The 16,529-nt window shown below is 41.8% G+C and overlaps 3 protein-coding genes across 6 annotated transcripts; 2 read left to right on the forward strand and 1 right to left on the reverse strand.

Annotated features, from left to right (window-relative positions):
- Positions 1 to 2,256: 2,256 nt before the first annotated feature.
- and4 (actinodin4) lies at positions 2,257 to 3,683 on the forward strand. The gene is made up of 3 exons (XM_078788590.1): positions 2,257 to 2,412; positions 2,491 to 2,651; positions 2,732 to 3,683. Exons 1-3 carry the CDS (start codon positions 2,352 to 2,354, stop codon positions 3,530 to 3,532), a joined length of 1,023 nt encoding a protein of 340 aa, XP_078644716.1. The 5' UTR covers positions 2,257 to 2,351; the 3' UTR covers positions 3,533 to 3,683.
- A 391-nt stretch (positions 3,684 to 4,074) lies between these two features.
- On the reverse strand, positions 4,075 to 7,206 carry cops6 (COP9 signalosome subunit 6). The gene is made up of 10 exons (XM_058075669.2): positions 7,131 to 7,206; positions 6,597 to 6,722; positions 6,375 to 6,506; positions 6,212 to 6,300; positions 6,078 to 6,140; positions 5,941 to 5,988; positions 5,752 to 5,866; positions 5,594 to 5,686; positions 4,491 to 4,591; positions 4,075 to 4,404 (listed from the first exon to the last, which is right to left on the reverse strand). The coding sequence occupies exons 1-10, from the start codon at positions 7,192 to 7,194 to the stop codon at positions 4,264 to 4,266; spliced, it is 972 nt and encodes a 323-aa protein (XP_057931652.1). The 5' UTR covers positions 7,195 to 7,206; the 3' UTR covers positions 4,075 to 4,263.
- Positions 7,207 to 7,414: 208 nt separating this feature from the next.
- aurkb (aurora kinase B) lies at positions 7,415 to 15,948 on the forward strand. 4 transcript variants are annotated; one of them, XM_078788500.1, is made up of 10 exons: positions 7,415 to 7,586; positions 7,683 to 7,758; positions 10,426 to 10,464; positions 12,351 to 12,435; positions 12,512 to 12,557; positions 12,631 to 12,819; positions 13,838 to 13,976; positions 14,068 to 14,216; positions 14,971 to 15,145; positions 15,395 to 15,948. In XM_078788500.1, exons 1-10 carry the CDS (start codon positions 7,486 to 7,488, stop codon positions 15,566 to 15,568), a joined length of 1,173 nt encoding a protein of 390 aa, XP_078644626.1. In that variant the 5' UTR covers positions 7,415 to 7,485; the 3' UTR covers positions 15,569 to 15,948. The 4 variants fall into 4 exon arrangements, with proteins under 4 accessions (XP_078644626.1, XP_057931678.2, XP_057931679.1 ...); XM_058075696.2 differs by lacking the exons at positions 7,415 to 7,586; positions 7,683 to 7,758 and adding an exon at positions 9,824 to 9,954; XM_058075697.2 differs by lacking the exons at positions 7,415 to 7,586; positions 7,683 to 7,758 and adding an exon at positions 10,026 to 10,132.
- Positions 15,949 to 16,529: the final 581 nt, after the last annotated feature.

Below are 16,529 nucleotides of genomic sequence, written 5' to 3' on the forward strand. Positions count from 1 at the left end.
AAAATTATAATATATTTCTATTATAGTAATCCTATAATAATAGTAGTAATATAATAAATCAATCTAATTTTATATTACATAACTGGTCAAAAATTTAAGACCAGTTAAAAAATTGCAAGAATTTAGTTTGCACTATTGGATTATTATTATTATTTTTAATGTTATAATTTATATATTATAATATATAGATTTTTTTATTTATATGTATATAAATTATACAATTATAATAATCCAGTACTGCAGTTCTTGCAATTTTGTAATTGGTCTTGCATTTTTGTCCCGTTATGAAATATAAAATGAATATGATTTTAATTTTGTTTTGTTACTTAACAGAGACCCCTAATAATCATTTTTCAGCCCATTGTATTGTGTTGTGGACTCCCTTAGAGCAGCTCCACACAATAACCAGCACAGCTTTCTAGATCTTCCAGAATCTGCACCTATTCAGCTGAATTTCTTTGGATTTTGTGTCTGTTTTAATGTATTCCACCTCCGGCCACGCCCACTCGACTGTGATCGTCACACCGCCAGTGCATAGAAAGCGTTCCGGTTTGTGTCGCTAACTTTAAAGGAGTTGATTTCGCTCACTGCTGAGTGCATATTTTTATACATTTCATTTTTCCCATTGGGAGAGGGAGGAGCTTCGAAAGTCACTTTACATAACTATGCTTAAAAATAAATGTTATATTGCAATATTAGACTTTTGGAAAGGTGTATTTAAAAAAAACATTTAAATGTAGGGTTTCTTATAAGGGAAAAACTGACTTGAAATGTTGGTGTCCTATAAAAGGTTAGATTGCCACATTGGCGCGTGTGACAGTTAAACAGCAAAGAAGCTTAAAACGCCAAGCAGGTGTTGCAGGCCACATGTCAAAGAACAACTAATAAGCACCTTTTTTGACACACTCATCTGTAAACTACACCCCCCCCCCCTTCTTTTTTTTGCCTGGGATGTTGTTAGTCGGCATCATTTTGGCTCCCAGTTGCAGTTTTCCCAGCAGGGCCTCTCGGCTTTAATGACCTTGTTTCCATCCAAACGTCTTTTTACTGAAGGCTGGCAGATTTTTTGTTTTAATTGTCGCCAAAGGGCAACCGTATTAAAGTGTATGTATGGAAAAAAAGGGGGTGGTTGGGGGTGGGCTAGAGGATTTCTATTCCTAAATGAAGGAGGGATCCTATTGGATGACAGGTTGAGGGTTCAGAGTGACCCGCACTGAGACGTACGTCTATTTAACCCGCCTGGTCCAGTGAGAGCTGTGAGGACGTCTTCATGAAAGTAGGTGAGCCATTTGTTACTTTTCTACATTTTCTCTACTGTTTCTAATAATACATGTTTGTATACTAAAATACTTTTTTTTTATGTAGATAAGTTTGTCTTTTGAATGAAATGCACCAAAGTGGATGTTTACATCAACTGACATTAATAAATGCAATTAATAAATGTAATTTTTTATGGATTTTTCTGCAATAATTATTATATAAATAGCATTTATTTTTAATTTATGTATTTGATTATTAGTTATATAAATATTTTGCACATTTACATATGTTTTCCCCTCATGTTTCACAATTTTTCAGTACAAAAAATTTGAATTTTTTAAAATGTTTATAAACTGGCTGGAGTAATCAACAAATCAAAATAATCAGAATTAAAATAGATTATGGAAATAGTGTTATTTCATTACCCTCACGTTTCACAATTTTACAGTACATTTCTAATAAAAAAAAAATTGAATTTAAAAAATGTTTATAAACTGGCTGGAGTAATCAACAAATCTTTCTTTCTTAATTTATTTCAGACAGGCATATTATGTTACATTATTGTTTCTCACAATATCTACACATATATATATATATATATATATATATATATATATATATACACACGCACACACATGCACACACAACACCTCATTACTACACATGTCTGAAAAGGAGCAGGAAGAAGCAAAGCTGATTAAATCCTACCCCTTCTCCACGCCATAGCAGTTACCAATTCAATTAGTGATTTTTTCCACACATATAATCACAGAATCTTACGTAAGACAAAACAACAAAAGAGTGGGAACATCAAAATAAATCAAATCAAAACAATCAGAATTAAAATAATTATGACGAAGTAAATAGTGTTATATTTCATTACAATAATGAAGTTTTATGTCTGGTTATTTTTTGCATTATTTTGTTATTTTTTCATTCTGTGTGTAAATATTTGAATGTGTTGCATTCAGGAGTCCAGATGATTTCCACGTTGTGTTTGCTGAGCTGCCTCACATGGCTTCCAGGTCAGCTGTGAAAGCAAGCCTCCATTAAAGCGTCACAATGCTCGGCGTGTACATTTCAACAATATTATGTTTGCTCCTGCAGGCCCGCTGGAGGCCAAATCCTTGCTGAGCGCCATCAAGCAGGAAGGTACGCTGCTCTTCATCATCATCATCACATACTGACACCGTATATACGTAGCTATGATCTTCCTCCATCTTGGTCCAGGGATGGTTCCTGTCGGTGAAGTCGGCATCGGTTCAGAGAGGGCCAACGACTTCCTGACTCACTCCAGGCCCAAGAGGAACGTGGATCCTCGATGGTACCGAGGGAACCCGGACTTCCAGGCTTACTATCGCTACTACAGCAGTATTGGACACACGGAAGGAGTATGACACACACACACACACACACACACACAGTAGTTGTGGTGGTATTGGTGCCTGCCTAATGTGGTGTTGTGTGTCAGCTGTATGAGATCGACAAGCTGAGGATGTTGTACCAGCAGATGAGGTACCTGGAGAACACCTACGGCCCCAACGCCTCCTACTTCCAGAGCAAACTGGGGGTCCCGCAGATCATGTGCGACCCGAGCACCGACAAAAAGTGCAAAGTGGTCGCCCCACCTCCGCCCATGAAGGGTGTCCCCAAAGCCACGGATCCGCCCGCCACCCTGCCCCCGCCTCTCCCTCGCGCCCCCGCCATCTCCCAGGCTGATGTTCTGTACCTGTGCAACAACAAGGACCCCCTGTGCAAGCCCCACATAGTTTACCTACCCGCCGGCGCCGTGCCAGTTCTCTGCGACCCCCGCTACCACCCCCACTGCACTCCTCAGAAGGCCCCACCTGCCCCGGCCGCAGCACCCCAGCCGCCGCCGCCTCCACCAAAAAAGTCAGCCCCTCCTCCGCCGATCCTGGTTAAGAAGTCTCCCCCGCCGGCCCTCATTCGTTCCTTCAAGGGCATGGAGTACGACTGTGACCCCTACTGGGACCCCGACTGCCTCATTGACCACCCACCCAGACCCATGAAGGGGAAGGTCGTGGGACCCCCACCACCACCACCCCCTCCTGTGGAGGAGGAAGAGGAGGAGGAGGAACCTGTGGAGGAACCAGCGCCCCCTCCTCCTCCCATGCAGAAAAAAGTCATCCCCTTCCCGTACTACCACCCCCCGATGCCTTACGACCCCCGGGATGACCTGTACGACCCGACCCGCTTCCAGTACCCTCAACCAGAAGCACCTGCTGACGAACCCGTGGATGAGACCCAATAGGACCATGTTTGAAATCAGCGGGACTCTAATGATTGAACACGTTGCACATAGATGCCATTGAACGCATCCGGATGTGAAGCAGCGGTAACGTAACCCAGGGGTGGGCAACCTATGGTACGCGGCCAAATATGACACCTGAGAGCCTTTTTTTATGGCCCGCCATGCAGTTTTTTGGAAAAGCATCATAAGTAACCACATAGTTTTTTTTTGGTAAAGGTAGTACGGCCCACCACAAGTTAAGCATGAAACAATGTTGAACCAGAAAAATAAAATGGTGGACAAAATGTAAACGTATGACTTCTGGTTGTTTGGCCACTCCCTCGCCACATAAAAACCCAGCTGGTCATTAAAGGGAGTCGAGCGGCACGTTGAATGCTGACTCGTCCCCGCATGCCTTGTGGAACAGCAGGAAGCCAACTTCAAACCAACTAAAAACCATGCTGATGCTGCGTTACCTTCACACGCTAGTTTAAACAGCGCTTAAGCAGCGCTGACATGTTAATAAATGCTGCAGGCAGAGAAGGAAACTATGGAGAGTCCTATGGAAAAAACAATAACAGTAAACATTTTATTACATACATAATGATCAAATTAGAATGCAACAAAAAGGGGTAAAATGTTCATTTCCAGTGGTGAGAGCCATGGTTTGTTTACCGGTGTGGCAAAGTGCTTTGGGCTACACTTGTCGTTGTCTTGATAACAAAAATAAACAAAAAAAAAAGCCTTCAGATTCAGAAAAAGAGTCCTCGCATCCTGCGGCCGATGCCCTGTCGGTCGTAGAGGACGTTGAACTTGTTGATGAACTGGTTCATGCTGTTGCAGGATTTGGTGATGGTGCCCAAGTAGGCCATGAGGCCCACGTCGTTGCATTGCTTCGGGGGGAAACACAAGGGGGCGACGTCACAACATAGAAGCTGGAATGGATTTTTTTTAGGTGGGTTGATGACAGAGGACTTACATCATAGAAGTCAGTTTTAAACTTGATGGTGCTGAGGACCGGCAGTCTGTGGCACAGGGCGTTAGCTTCTCGCAGGATCTCGTGGTTGAAGGGAACCTCTCCTGTCGGACCAAGAAATGGCCAGAAACCAAACTCAATACACGTGTACTCCAAATGATGCAACACCCCTCCTTGTTAATTACATTCATTTACAAACTTCCAATAATGGCCATTCATCATATTAGTCGTTTTGAGCAATTCAATTCCTTGCAATTACTTGTTTTATTGCAAATAAGTTATTAACTTTACAGATAAATTATTTGCAGTGGAGGGGACTGCCAATAATTACATCAAAATAAAGAAATAAAGATGTATTTTTTTTATTAATACTATTTTAGAATTTACTTAAATTAATGTTTTTTGCTAAAAATCCTGGCAATTTGACCATAAACCAAAAAATAAAAAATATAATTTGAATTGGGAGGCATCAAATAACAAATACAATAAACAATAACAATAAAAGATTTATTTTAAAAAAATGCATTTTTTTTTAAAATGCTGACAATTATTTTACTATAAAATAAGCCAAAATATATATATATGTATGTATATATATATATATATATATATATATATATATATATATATATATAAATATTATGGATTCCATTTTTTACAATTGTCTTACCATAATATGAACCAAAAATATGTTTTGAGTTGTTATTTCATTACAAGTAAAAGTAATATTTATTAAAAATATTTTTCTTAAGTCACAAAATGTGGGCAAATTTTATGTGTGCGTTGCTTTTATGTACAGTGTCCTTGGGTTCCTTGAAAACGTTAATATTATTATTTTCATTCAATAGTGACAATACAAGAAAAACAGCACCATCTAGTGGAACGATGCTAATGCACAGGTTTAAAGTCAAGTTTCTTGCAAATCAAATGACAGCTAAATGCTTCCTATTGAGTTAAGATAAGATAAGAGATATTGTTATTAGAGAAGACTAAGTCGTACATGCCACATCAGAAGAAGTCGTAATGCAGCGTGAGGCTCCTCGACTTAACGATGTGCTGAAAGGAAGTATAACCATTTTCCATCAGGCTCATTAACGGCGTCTCACCTGCTTCCACCGCTTTAACATACTCCAGGATGATCTTCACACGACTGTGCAGCATCTTGATGGCGCTGTGCTGGGCTATCAGGTGCTCAGCGACTGCAGCGACAACACGAGATATCACAACCTTATTGTGTTGAGTGTTTGTTGTCCCAAACTGTTACCTGTGGAGTTCTCGCCCGTGCCGGTGGCCGTCATGCGGGCCACGTGGTCCACGCCTATCCTCTCGGCCTCCTCAGTAGCGAGGGTGTAGTTCAGCTCGGCAAACAGCATGGTGGCCTGCGTTAGTGAGGACGACGTTGAAAGAACGCGCTGCTAAAGTAAGGGTCATACTTGAAAGGGAGGAAGGTTACCTCGCCGCTGATGATGTCAATGACGGACTCATAAACACTAACGGGAAGCTGGGGAAGAAAATAGCGCTTCATTTGTTTCTACATATGTTTGACAGTTTGACACAGGAACAGATCATTTCTATTCTTTCCAAACTCACATCAGTGTGTTTGGTCATCGGGTTGAGCTTGAGGAAGAGCGGACTCTCGATGATCTCACAGACCTGACAGGAGAAGCCATGACAATCAAGGTTGTTGTATTTAATCTAATAGCAATACGAGGATTGTCGCTCACCTGCTTGTGAATGTGGATGTCAGACTGGTCCGGGGGGCCGCCAGTGGTGTACCATCCCAAGAACTCCATGTCTTTGAACACCTGTTTGACTGTGAAGGCACGCACACACACATAATTAACACTACGTAACGAACACAGATGGCATTTCTTCATGAAAGCTCACATTGCTCCTCCTTGGTGTAGTAGTACTCCTTGTCAATGTGCACTTTGTCGTCGATGGTGTGCGAGAGCAGCTCAAAGGAGTTCATTACCTCGATGTTTCGGCCTTCCTGCTTCCCGATGAGAGCACCGATCACTGGAATGTGAGAGGGAACCAGAGATGACACACCAGTCCGGCTTGACAGGCGCACACACACACAAAGCTAAATAAGCTAAATAAGCTGACCTTGCATCGGTCGTCCTTCTTGTGAGCGGATCCGTATCCAGTGGTCCGATATGTTGAGGATGACAAGAGGATGCAAAGCCACAGAGACACTGCCGGTCATCCCTGAGGCCATCACACTGGGGCTCGCTGCAGACACACAACAGAAGAAACACACAAGTTCATTTCTTGGCAATTAACAACACTACAGACTACATAAGATAGACATATTTAAAAACATAGGCAACAATATGATAGCTTAATGGGATATGGGGGTGGTAATAACTCTACAATATTATATATTGTCTCATTTATTAGCATTATGCAGTGACACAGATTGAGTTAAATAAACAAAGAAGAGAATATTGCCTCAAACTAGTTCATTTGTTGACATCTTTGCAACAACCTAAGACGGTGTCAGCCAACTAGCAGCCTGGGAATTTATACCGCAAATTCTTCGCCCTAAACGGACGGAATTATATTTAAACATAGCATAAGTGTGGAGTTGTGTTGCTATGATGAGAATAATTTGAATATATGCTCAAATAAAATACTCGCCTGCCCCGTCTACTTCCATTCCACCGCCGTTGCTGGTCGCCATCTTGTCCGGAGAGCCGCGCATGCGCTGTGGATTTGTGAAGTACACATTTAGCTGCCGTGACTGTTTACATGTTTTAATGTATCAAAATATATTCATATATAATTGGGAGTTTTTTTAATAATATGAAGCCATTTTATAAATTATTAGTATTATTATTATAGTTTTAATTTCGTTTACGTGACACAGAATCATGTCGTCAAGCAGCTGTTTCCGGCGGAGTGTTGATGAAGGCGCACCCCGGTGGTGCTTCAGCGTTTTTGTCCGTCCAACACACACACACACACAAAAAGTGTCAACAGTTTAGTTCACATAATGGATGAATTTACACCTTGTAACCTCAACTATCTGCCAGAAAACATCCTACTTGACGTGCTGTCGTATTTGAGCGTTCGTGAGCTGGTCCGAGCTGGAAGGTAAGATAATAATAAAGCTTCCCCGCATTGATCTTGATGACAATAACCACTCCGTGATTGATGATTGAAGTGTTGTATTAAATGGCGTCCTTTCAGGGTGTGTAAGAGATGGAGACGCCTTGTGAGGGATCAAAGACTGTGGAGACTTGTGGACCTGACTGCGTGGAAAGGGGTAAGAAGAAGTGAACCTTTTATGTGACACTATCTTCACTTCTGGGTCTTATATTTGCCTCTAAAAATGTATCTTGCATTTTATGTTTTAATTTTAGTCGTGCAATTGTTTTGTGAACCCTAACTTGGACCTGTTGACATTGTGTTCCTGATGACATAAAATGTCTGTGTCTCTGGACTCTAACATGTTCCCATTGTCATGAAGTCTCCCTCTCCACTCTTTTCTCCATAAGATGACATCCCGTATTCTTTGGGCCTTGCTCCGACAGTATCTAGGTTGTGGCCTTCGGTGCTTACGCTTGCGTGGTTTGCTCCTCTCCGTCCGAGGAGGCACCTTCCTCTCAGAGGCTTGGCTCAAAGTTTTGTCCACCAAGTGTCCTCGCCTGAGTAGGCTCTACCTTCTGCATGCCGACTTGAGAAGCCTCCCCAGTTGCCAACTCCTGCCTCCATCCTTGAAAGTGTTGGAACTGCGAGGCTGTGAGCTGCCTCAGTGCTTCTTCAACCAGGACCTTCCCACTTCGTCTCAAGAGGATGCTGAAGCCACCTCCAGTGCTAAACAGAAAGGAAGTCATGGATGTCGGCCTCCGTCAGGGATTTCTATTGAATGTTTAATCCTTAATAATGTCCCTTCTTTTAAAGACCAGCATCTGCAGAGTCTGACGTCGTGGCAGAGGCTCAGCCGTTTGGAGTTGTGTGACACATTTCGAGTAACCGCTAGCGGGCTCAGGACCTGTGCTGCAAAGGACGGGGCATGCGGTGTGGAAGGGCTATTTCGTCTTAAGTTTCTAGAAATAAGCATCACTACACGTCAGGGCTACCAGCTGCAAATGGCTTCCCTGGGGTTAGGGGCAGGATGGCTGGGACTCGAGGAGCTGAGCCTTGGCGGCAAGGAAGTCGGACCCGGGTTGCTCTGTGCCAGCCGCCTGAAGGACCTGAAGCGCCTCTATCTAAAGGCCTGCACCCTCAGCGAAATGCAGATTGTACGGAGCTGTAGAATGCTTCGCGGCCTTGCCGGGCTCCGTAGACTGGAGTTTTTAGATGTGGTCTTCCAGCCGCGGATGTGTCCCCCGGAGGGAGGAGGTGGCGGCGATGAGGAGCAGGAAGGCGAGGAGGAACCCGCCGGTGGAGATAATGTCAACAATGAGAGCAAACCAGATGAACTGATTCCGAATCTGCGTCGCTCCCTGGCTATCCTGCTGCCGTGCTGCACACTTGCTTTCAGCAATTGTTCTGTTCAGAGCAATGCAGACTAAGCAAATGCGTCATTTTTAAAGAACAACTCCTTTGTTATAGCATTCAAACACCATACCAAGTGTTTACACTCCAGTCGAAGCACATGATTTGACCTTCCAGTATTCATGTGGAAAACATAGGTGAACACATAAATAGAAACACTTAGGAATTGGACCAAGTGCTGTTTCTTGACTGGACTTCTGCTGATCCACATGTTGAGGGATCTTTCAAGACTGAGCTTTTTTGGCCTGAAGGAACAACTTGACATATTTTAAATGTCGATGATTCTTTTAAATTACTTCTTCTAAATTACTTCCTTCTTCTAAATCATTTCTCTTTCTTTTAAATAATGCAAGAAATGTTCATAATGAATAAGATCCTGTCTATAATAAATAATTTTTTAATACATACGGCTTCACATCACAGTGCAGAATTCACAAGTGTTATGTCTGATGTCCATTTAAATAAAATGCTACGTATTGCATTTGGTGGTATTTTGTGGAAAAAACTAGTAAAACACTAAATAAATGAGAGATAAAAGACAAAGGTTTTGGATATTTTGATCTACAAATGACTGATGCGGTGATGACTAACACATTTGAATACAAGATACCAATTGCCTTAACGTTATTGTAATCCTATTTTTTTGTTACTTTTATTTATACTTTAGTCGTCGCATTGGTCAAGTAAAGAGAAACAAAGAGGTTTGCGTGAAATCCAAAGTGTATTCTAAACATTAAAGAGGCGGGTCATTCTCTATTTCAGCCAATCGTGCAATTTTGTCCCTGTCCTGTTTCCGGGCCGTATTGTCCAATGAGAGCGCTCAGAGATCGGCTGCCCAATCAGCTTCGTCTTTTGTGACAGTTTGAAAACGTTGGCGGCCGTGCAAACTAAGTGTACGACTGAGGAGTTTTTGCCACGCTTTTGAAGTCATTACCCACTGATTTTTTCCACGAACATGCAGGTAAATGTTTTTGCGTTATTGAAGTTATAGTAAGAAATTGGCCGGCCAGAGTTGACCGTCATGCGCAGTCACTTCAGTTTGGGTGACTTTTAGCGAGCTAGCCGACCGAGGTTTAGCATATATTTTGAACTAACGCTTTATATTTGTTTTTATGGCGTTAAAACATTGCGCCAAATAGGTATGTGATTGTACACCGCACTAGATGACATTAAGAGCTTTAATTTTAAACCCAAAAAGTTATAGCTATTTTTTAACATGGTTCGCGGCCTTGTCGTCGCTGTTTCGCATTGTTCGTAAGAATTGCTATATGAGCACCATGAACGTCTTAAATATCGTCCCAGTCTGTGGTTTTAAAGGCCTGTATGCATTTATGGCACAAACAGGATGAGATGACATGTTTGGTTTTAATTTGTATTCAACAATTATTGAAGAACGTAATTTGCCAAACTTCATACTTTTTTTCCGTCACAGAATAAAGAGAATTGTGAGCCTCGGACTTTCCAGCGGCCGGTAAGATATAGGGATGTTCTTTTTTTAAACTATCTGATTATAAGCGTGTAGTTATTTGTTGGTCGCTTTTGTGTTTATATTAATAGAGCTTTACCATTGCAGATTGACATCAATAATGAATGTTGTGGTCGTAGTAGTTTATTCAGTCATCATGCATAACATGTATTGCAACAAGTAAAATTAGAGTCATAATATCAGGCTATGTATTTAAAAAAAACCCAACAAAATACAGTGTATTTCCTTATGTTATCCTCTCAGCAAGTCTTGAGATGGCCTATTTTTGGACGGAAAAATCACAAATGGGCAGATTTCCCTATTAAAACATTTTATTAATGTTGGTGTGAGGTTTTTTTTCACGATTGTCACATTCATGTTTCAGGTCATCGAACAAATGGACATACAGTATTAGTCAAGGACAACACTACTGAACATGAAAATGCAGTTTTTAAAATATATTTTTTATTCCAACCTACATGGCCCTGTGTGGAAAAGCGATTGCCTGCTCCCACCCCAGCCCCGTTAAAACATAAATGTGGTTTATCAAAACTGAGTTCAACTTCCGTAGCCCCACCTGGGCCTGATGATTACAGCTACACCGGTTCTCAATCAAGAAATCACTTATAGGACCTGCCTGGCAAAGTGAAGTAGACCAAAAGATGCCGAGAACTAAATAAATTCAGGAATAAGTGAGGAAGAAAGTAACTCGGATGCAGTTTACCAGTCTGGAAAAAGTTCTAAAGCCGTTTGTAAAGATTTGGGACTGCAGCAAACCACAGTGAGAGTCATTATCCACAAATGGAGAAAACATAGAACAGTGGTGAACCTTCCCAGGAACGTCCGGCCAACCAAAATCACCCCAAGAACGCAACAACTACTCATCCCAGAGGTCACAAAAGACCCCACAAGAACTGCAGGCCTCACTTGCCTCAGTTAAGATCAGTGTTCATGACTCCACCATAAGAAATACACTGCGCAAAAATGGCCTGCGTGGCAGAGTTCCAAGACCAAAACCACTGCTGAAGAAAACGAACAAGGCTCGTTCCAGAAAACATCTTGATGATCCCTCAAGACCTTTGGGGAAATACTCTGTGGTCTGACAAACCTTTTTGCAAGGTGTGTCTCATAACATCTGGCATAAAAGTAACACTGCATTAAAAAAAGTAAATGATACAAACAGTAAAATATAGTGGTGGTAGTGTGATGGTCTGGGGCTGGTTTTGCTGCTTCCGGACCAGGAAGACTTGCTATGATAAATGGAACCATGAATTCTGCGGTCCACCAAAAAACCCTAAAGGAGAATGTGCGGCCATATGTTGGTGACATCAAGCTGAATCCAAATTGGGTTCTGCAGCAGGACAATGATCCAATAAACAGCAAGTCCACCTCTGAATGACTTAAGGAAAAACAAAATGAAGACTTTGGAGTGACCTTGTCAAAGTCCTGACCTGAATCCCTTTGAGATGCTGGAAAAGCCTCCAATGTGGCTGAATGACAACAATTCTGCAAAGAATGTCAGCGCTGTAAGAGACTTGTTGCATGTCATCAGTCCAACCAGTTTTCGGTTTAAGTGGGCAGTCACTTTTAATCACATAGGGTGTTTTTTATCCCTTAATAAGAAAACGTTACATTTTTTTAAATTGCCATTTTGTGTTCAGTTGTGTTGTCATTGACTAATATTTAGATTTGTTTGATCTAAAACACTTGTGTGACAAAATAAGTCATGAAAGGGACAAACAGGTTTTCACATCACTGTATACAGTATAAGAAATCACAAATTGAATACTGTGTAGTATTGTCTTTTTAAATGTTTTTCCATTTCTAAAGAGGTCTGATGTTCATTAGTCTTGATTGGAATCATTCATTTGTTGCTATATTTTTATTATTAGTTTGCCACCCCAAGTATGGCGGTGGGCCCACAACGTGTTTTAATGAAGCCGCGGCCAGACACTACAGACAAAAATGTCAGCACAGGTAATGTGAGCCTCTATGTGTACAGGTATACGTATAGTAGCAGACATGGAATTTATAACTCTTTGCTTTTTTTTAGGACCAGGAAGAGAATGTGTCACTTCGTCTTCTGGTCCATGTGCAAAGTAAGTATAGTCACGTCCGTCTTGGGTTGACTTCCTGTGTTCCCAACCTCTTGAATAATCACTTTGTGGACAGGAAGATCACCATCGATGACTTTGACATCGGTCGACCCCTCGGGAAAGGCAAGTTTGGCAACGTGTACCTCGCCAGGGTAAAGAAGATGCATGCCATTGTGGCTCTGAAGGTGCTCTTCAAGTCAGAGATGGAGAAAGAGGGTGTGGAGCACCAGCTGAGGAGGGAGATCGAGATCCAGGCCCGTCTCAAGTAAATGCTCGCACACTTTTTGCCATGCAGGAAAACAATAGAAATAGAAATCAACCGTCACTATCGGAAAAACGAGCTGTACAGAAGTGTTTAAAGTCACATTTTAGCATTCTTGGCTGTAAAACGTCACCTTGATCGTGAGTGGGACAAAAGTATCAGGACACAGCCGGTCCATAACATCCTGTTTATATTCTTCTCTTCTTTTAACCCTTGTTAAGGGCACTCCCTCTTTGGTGTTCCATAAAGGTGACGGCCCTTTATAGACCCGTGACAAATTAAAGTCAATGGGGGGGGGATGTGTATGTATGTGTGTATATATATATATATATATATATATATTTTCCCCATTGACTTTAATTGGTCACAAAAATGTATATAAACTTAATTCGTGTATATATATGTGTGTGTGTGTATATGTATGTATGTGTGTGTATATGTGTATATATATATATATATCCACTAAATTTTCACTAAGTTGCATGTTTTTCACGAGTCCAAGCATATATATATATATATATATATATATATATATATATATATGCATGCTTAAAAAAAATCCAATATAGATCAATATATGCAAAGCTATCAGAAAAAATCATCCACATCTTTCTTTCATTCATTCATTTTCTACCGCTTATCCTCAAGAGGGTTGCAGGGGTGCTGGAGCCTATCCCAGCTGTCTTCGGGCGAGAGGCGGAGTACACCCTGGACTGGTGGCCAGCCAATCACAGGGCACATATAGACAAACAACCATTCACACTCACATTCATACCTATGGACAATTTGGAGTGGCTAATTAACCTAGCATGTTTTTGGAATGTGGGAGGAAACCGGAGTACCCGGAGAAAACCCACGCATGCACGGGGAGAACATGCAAACTACACAGAGATGGCCGAGGGTGGGATTGAACTCGGATCTCCCAGCTGTGAGGTCTACGTGCTAACCACTTGTCCAGCCTGTATATATCATTATTAATAACTTGTTAATTGCAATTATTATTTTTTTTACCTCTCCTCAGGCATCCCAACATCCTTCGCTTTTACAACTACTTCCACGATCGAAAGAGGGTGTTTCTGGTGCTGGAGTATGCTCCACGTGGCGAAATGTACAAGGAGCTACAGAGGTGTGGACGATTTGACGAGAAGCGTGCCGCCACTGTAAGTAAACCATCCCACTGTGCTATACCTATATACAGTATATTTCACTGATTTTTCAATAGAATAATTGGTATACCATCAATGTTACCAGTACATGGAGGAGATATCTGACGCACTCCAGTACTGCCACGAGAGGAAGGTGATCCATCGCGACATCAAGCCAGAGAATCTACTCCTTGGCTACCGTGGAGAGCTAAAAATAGCCGACTTTGGTTGGTCCGTACATGCACCTTCTCTCAGGTAAACTGTGTGTTGTTTTTTTTTATTCAAGGGGATTTTTAAAAGTATCATGTTAGTGTCAAAATGGGAGCTTCTTTGGAGGCGCGGGTGTCTTTGTGGACTACTGGTGTGTTGAGGGTGAAGTGTTTGCAGAGCGTTGGTATCGGAGGCATGGGGAGGTCCCCGATTGACGTTTTTGTTTACAACACATCTACAGCACGTCACACGTATGAGAAAAGGAGTGCTTGATTTGCTCGGGCTAACCCACCTTTAGCATAGTACTTGTAATCTCGCGTTTTCTTGAATTATTTTTAATATTATCAGATTTATCGTTAGCGCGCAGATCTCACAGCTAGACCAGGGTTCAAATCCACCCTCGGCCATCTCTGTGTGGAGTTTGCATGTTCTCCCCGTGCATGCGTGGGTTTTCTCCGGGTACTCCGGGTACTCCGGTTTCCTCCCACATTCCAAAAACATGCTAGGTTAATTAGCCACTCCAAATTGTCCATAGGTATGAATGTGAGTGTGAATGGTTGTTTGTCTATATGTGCCCTGGGATTGGCTGGCCACCAGTTCAGGGTGTACCGCGCCTCTCGCCCGAAGACAGTTGGGATAGGCTCCAGCACCCCCCGCGACCCTCTTGAGGAAAAGCGGTAGAGAATGAATGAATGAATGAAATTATCAGATTTATTGGTGTCATATCATGATTCGTGGTATCGTGCACCGCTAGTACAGATCATTAGAAACCGTTTGTCATGCACGATCCTGTGTGCAGGCGTCGTACAATGTGCGGCACGCTGGACTACCTCCCTCCCGAGATGGTCGAGGGCCACACCCACAGCGAGAAGGTGGACTTATGGTGCATCGGGGTCCTCTGCTACGAATGCCTGGTGGGGAACCCGCCCTTTGAGACGTCTAACCATGCCGAAACGTACAAAAGAATCATGAAGGTTGGTGCATACATCTCTTAAAATGATTGACAGATAATAGTAATATTTTGTGGACACAAATATGAAAGCCAAAGCTTGCCAAATGCTTATTGAAACTAGACAAAAGTACTTATGACCTGTCTTATAAAATAGTCTTACACTGTATTTTCTCTGTACTAATATTTAATTAAACATTTCAGTGTGACAAGCTAAGAAATCATTTTTCATACCACTGTATATTTGAGTCAACAAAGCATTTTCTTTTTCCAGGTGGATCTGAAGTTCCCTCGGATTATCCCAGACGGAGCACGGGACCTGATCTCCAAGCTGCTCCGCCACTGCCCCAGCGATCGCCTCTCCCTGCAGAGCGTTATTGATCACCCGTGGGTGCGTTCCAACTCCCGCCGGGTCTTGCCTCCTAGCTGTCCTACCGACACCTTGTGAGCCCCCAAATCAAACCCCCTCAGCCCTTCCAGGGCTGCTTTTTTCCCTTTTTTATTCTGTCCGCTTTCATTCTACTGCCATGGTTTTGTGGTGGATAGAAATTATTATTCTTCATTTTATATTGTACAGTGTGGTGTATATTTTATCTGTCGTCAAGAGGTATTGTTTTATTGTCATTTTGTTTTTTTTCTCTGACAAATGTTTCTGATGGTGTTGACACCAAAGTACTTCTCAACACTGCCTCAAGATGCGTGGGGCTTTTAAATAAAGCTACAAATTCTAATAAACATCATAATGCTGTTGTAGGATGTTATTACAAAGGAGGTGGTTTTAGAGCGAAATATAGGAAAATGTATGGTAATGTACTGTAGCATCATATTTTTAAAGAAGATACACTTTTTTTAAAGCCACCTGACATGTTTCAATTGTCATTACAGACATCAATAATGAGACAAATAAGCAACTTTTATTTGATATTTCATATGTGGTACTGAGACAAATATCTAAGAAATTCATCTTAAAGATTTACTGTATATGTGATCATGAGCTAATCTAAACTATGAAAGTATAAACGAAGTGTGTTACAAAAAAAGTTTTTTACCATACAGCCGTATGTGTTGGATTCCGAATCCGATCCGGGAGTAGAGACTGGACAGTCCTTAGTTTGTCAAGAAAAGAGGTTACTTCAAGATGTCTCTCGATGGTAACGTCTAAATGGCTATTGGTAACACGAGTAACATTAGGACACTGAAATTGTTACTTAACTGCTTGCTCTTCTGAATCTTCCACACAACATAACGTTGGAAAGTTTGTCGGCTAGTCCAGCTCCCGTAAGAGCCATTGCTAGCACGTAAACAGAGGAGCAGAGCTTCACTAGCTTCCTGCCACGCCCATATAAGGAAGTCTGCCCCTCTGTGACATCACAAAAGAGCAGTATCACCACGCCTTTTGAAACAGAGTG

Source organism: Doryrhamphus excisus, linkage group LG23 (assembly GCF_037039965.1).
Source record: "Doryrhamphus excisus strain RoL-2023G ecotype Guam linkage group LG23, RoL_Dexc_Guam_v1.1, whole genome shotgun sequence".
In the NCBI taxonomy this organism is placed as follows: domain Eukaryota; kingdom Metazoa; phylum Chordata; class Actinopteri; order Syngnathiformes; family Syngnathidae; genus Doryrhamphus; species Doryrhamphus excisus.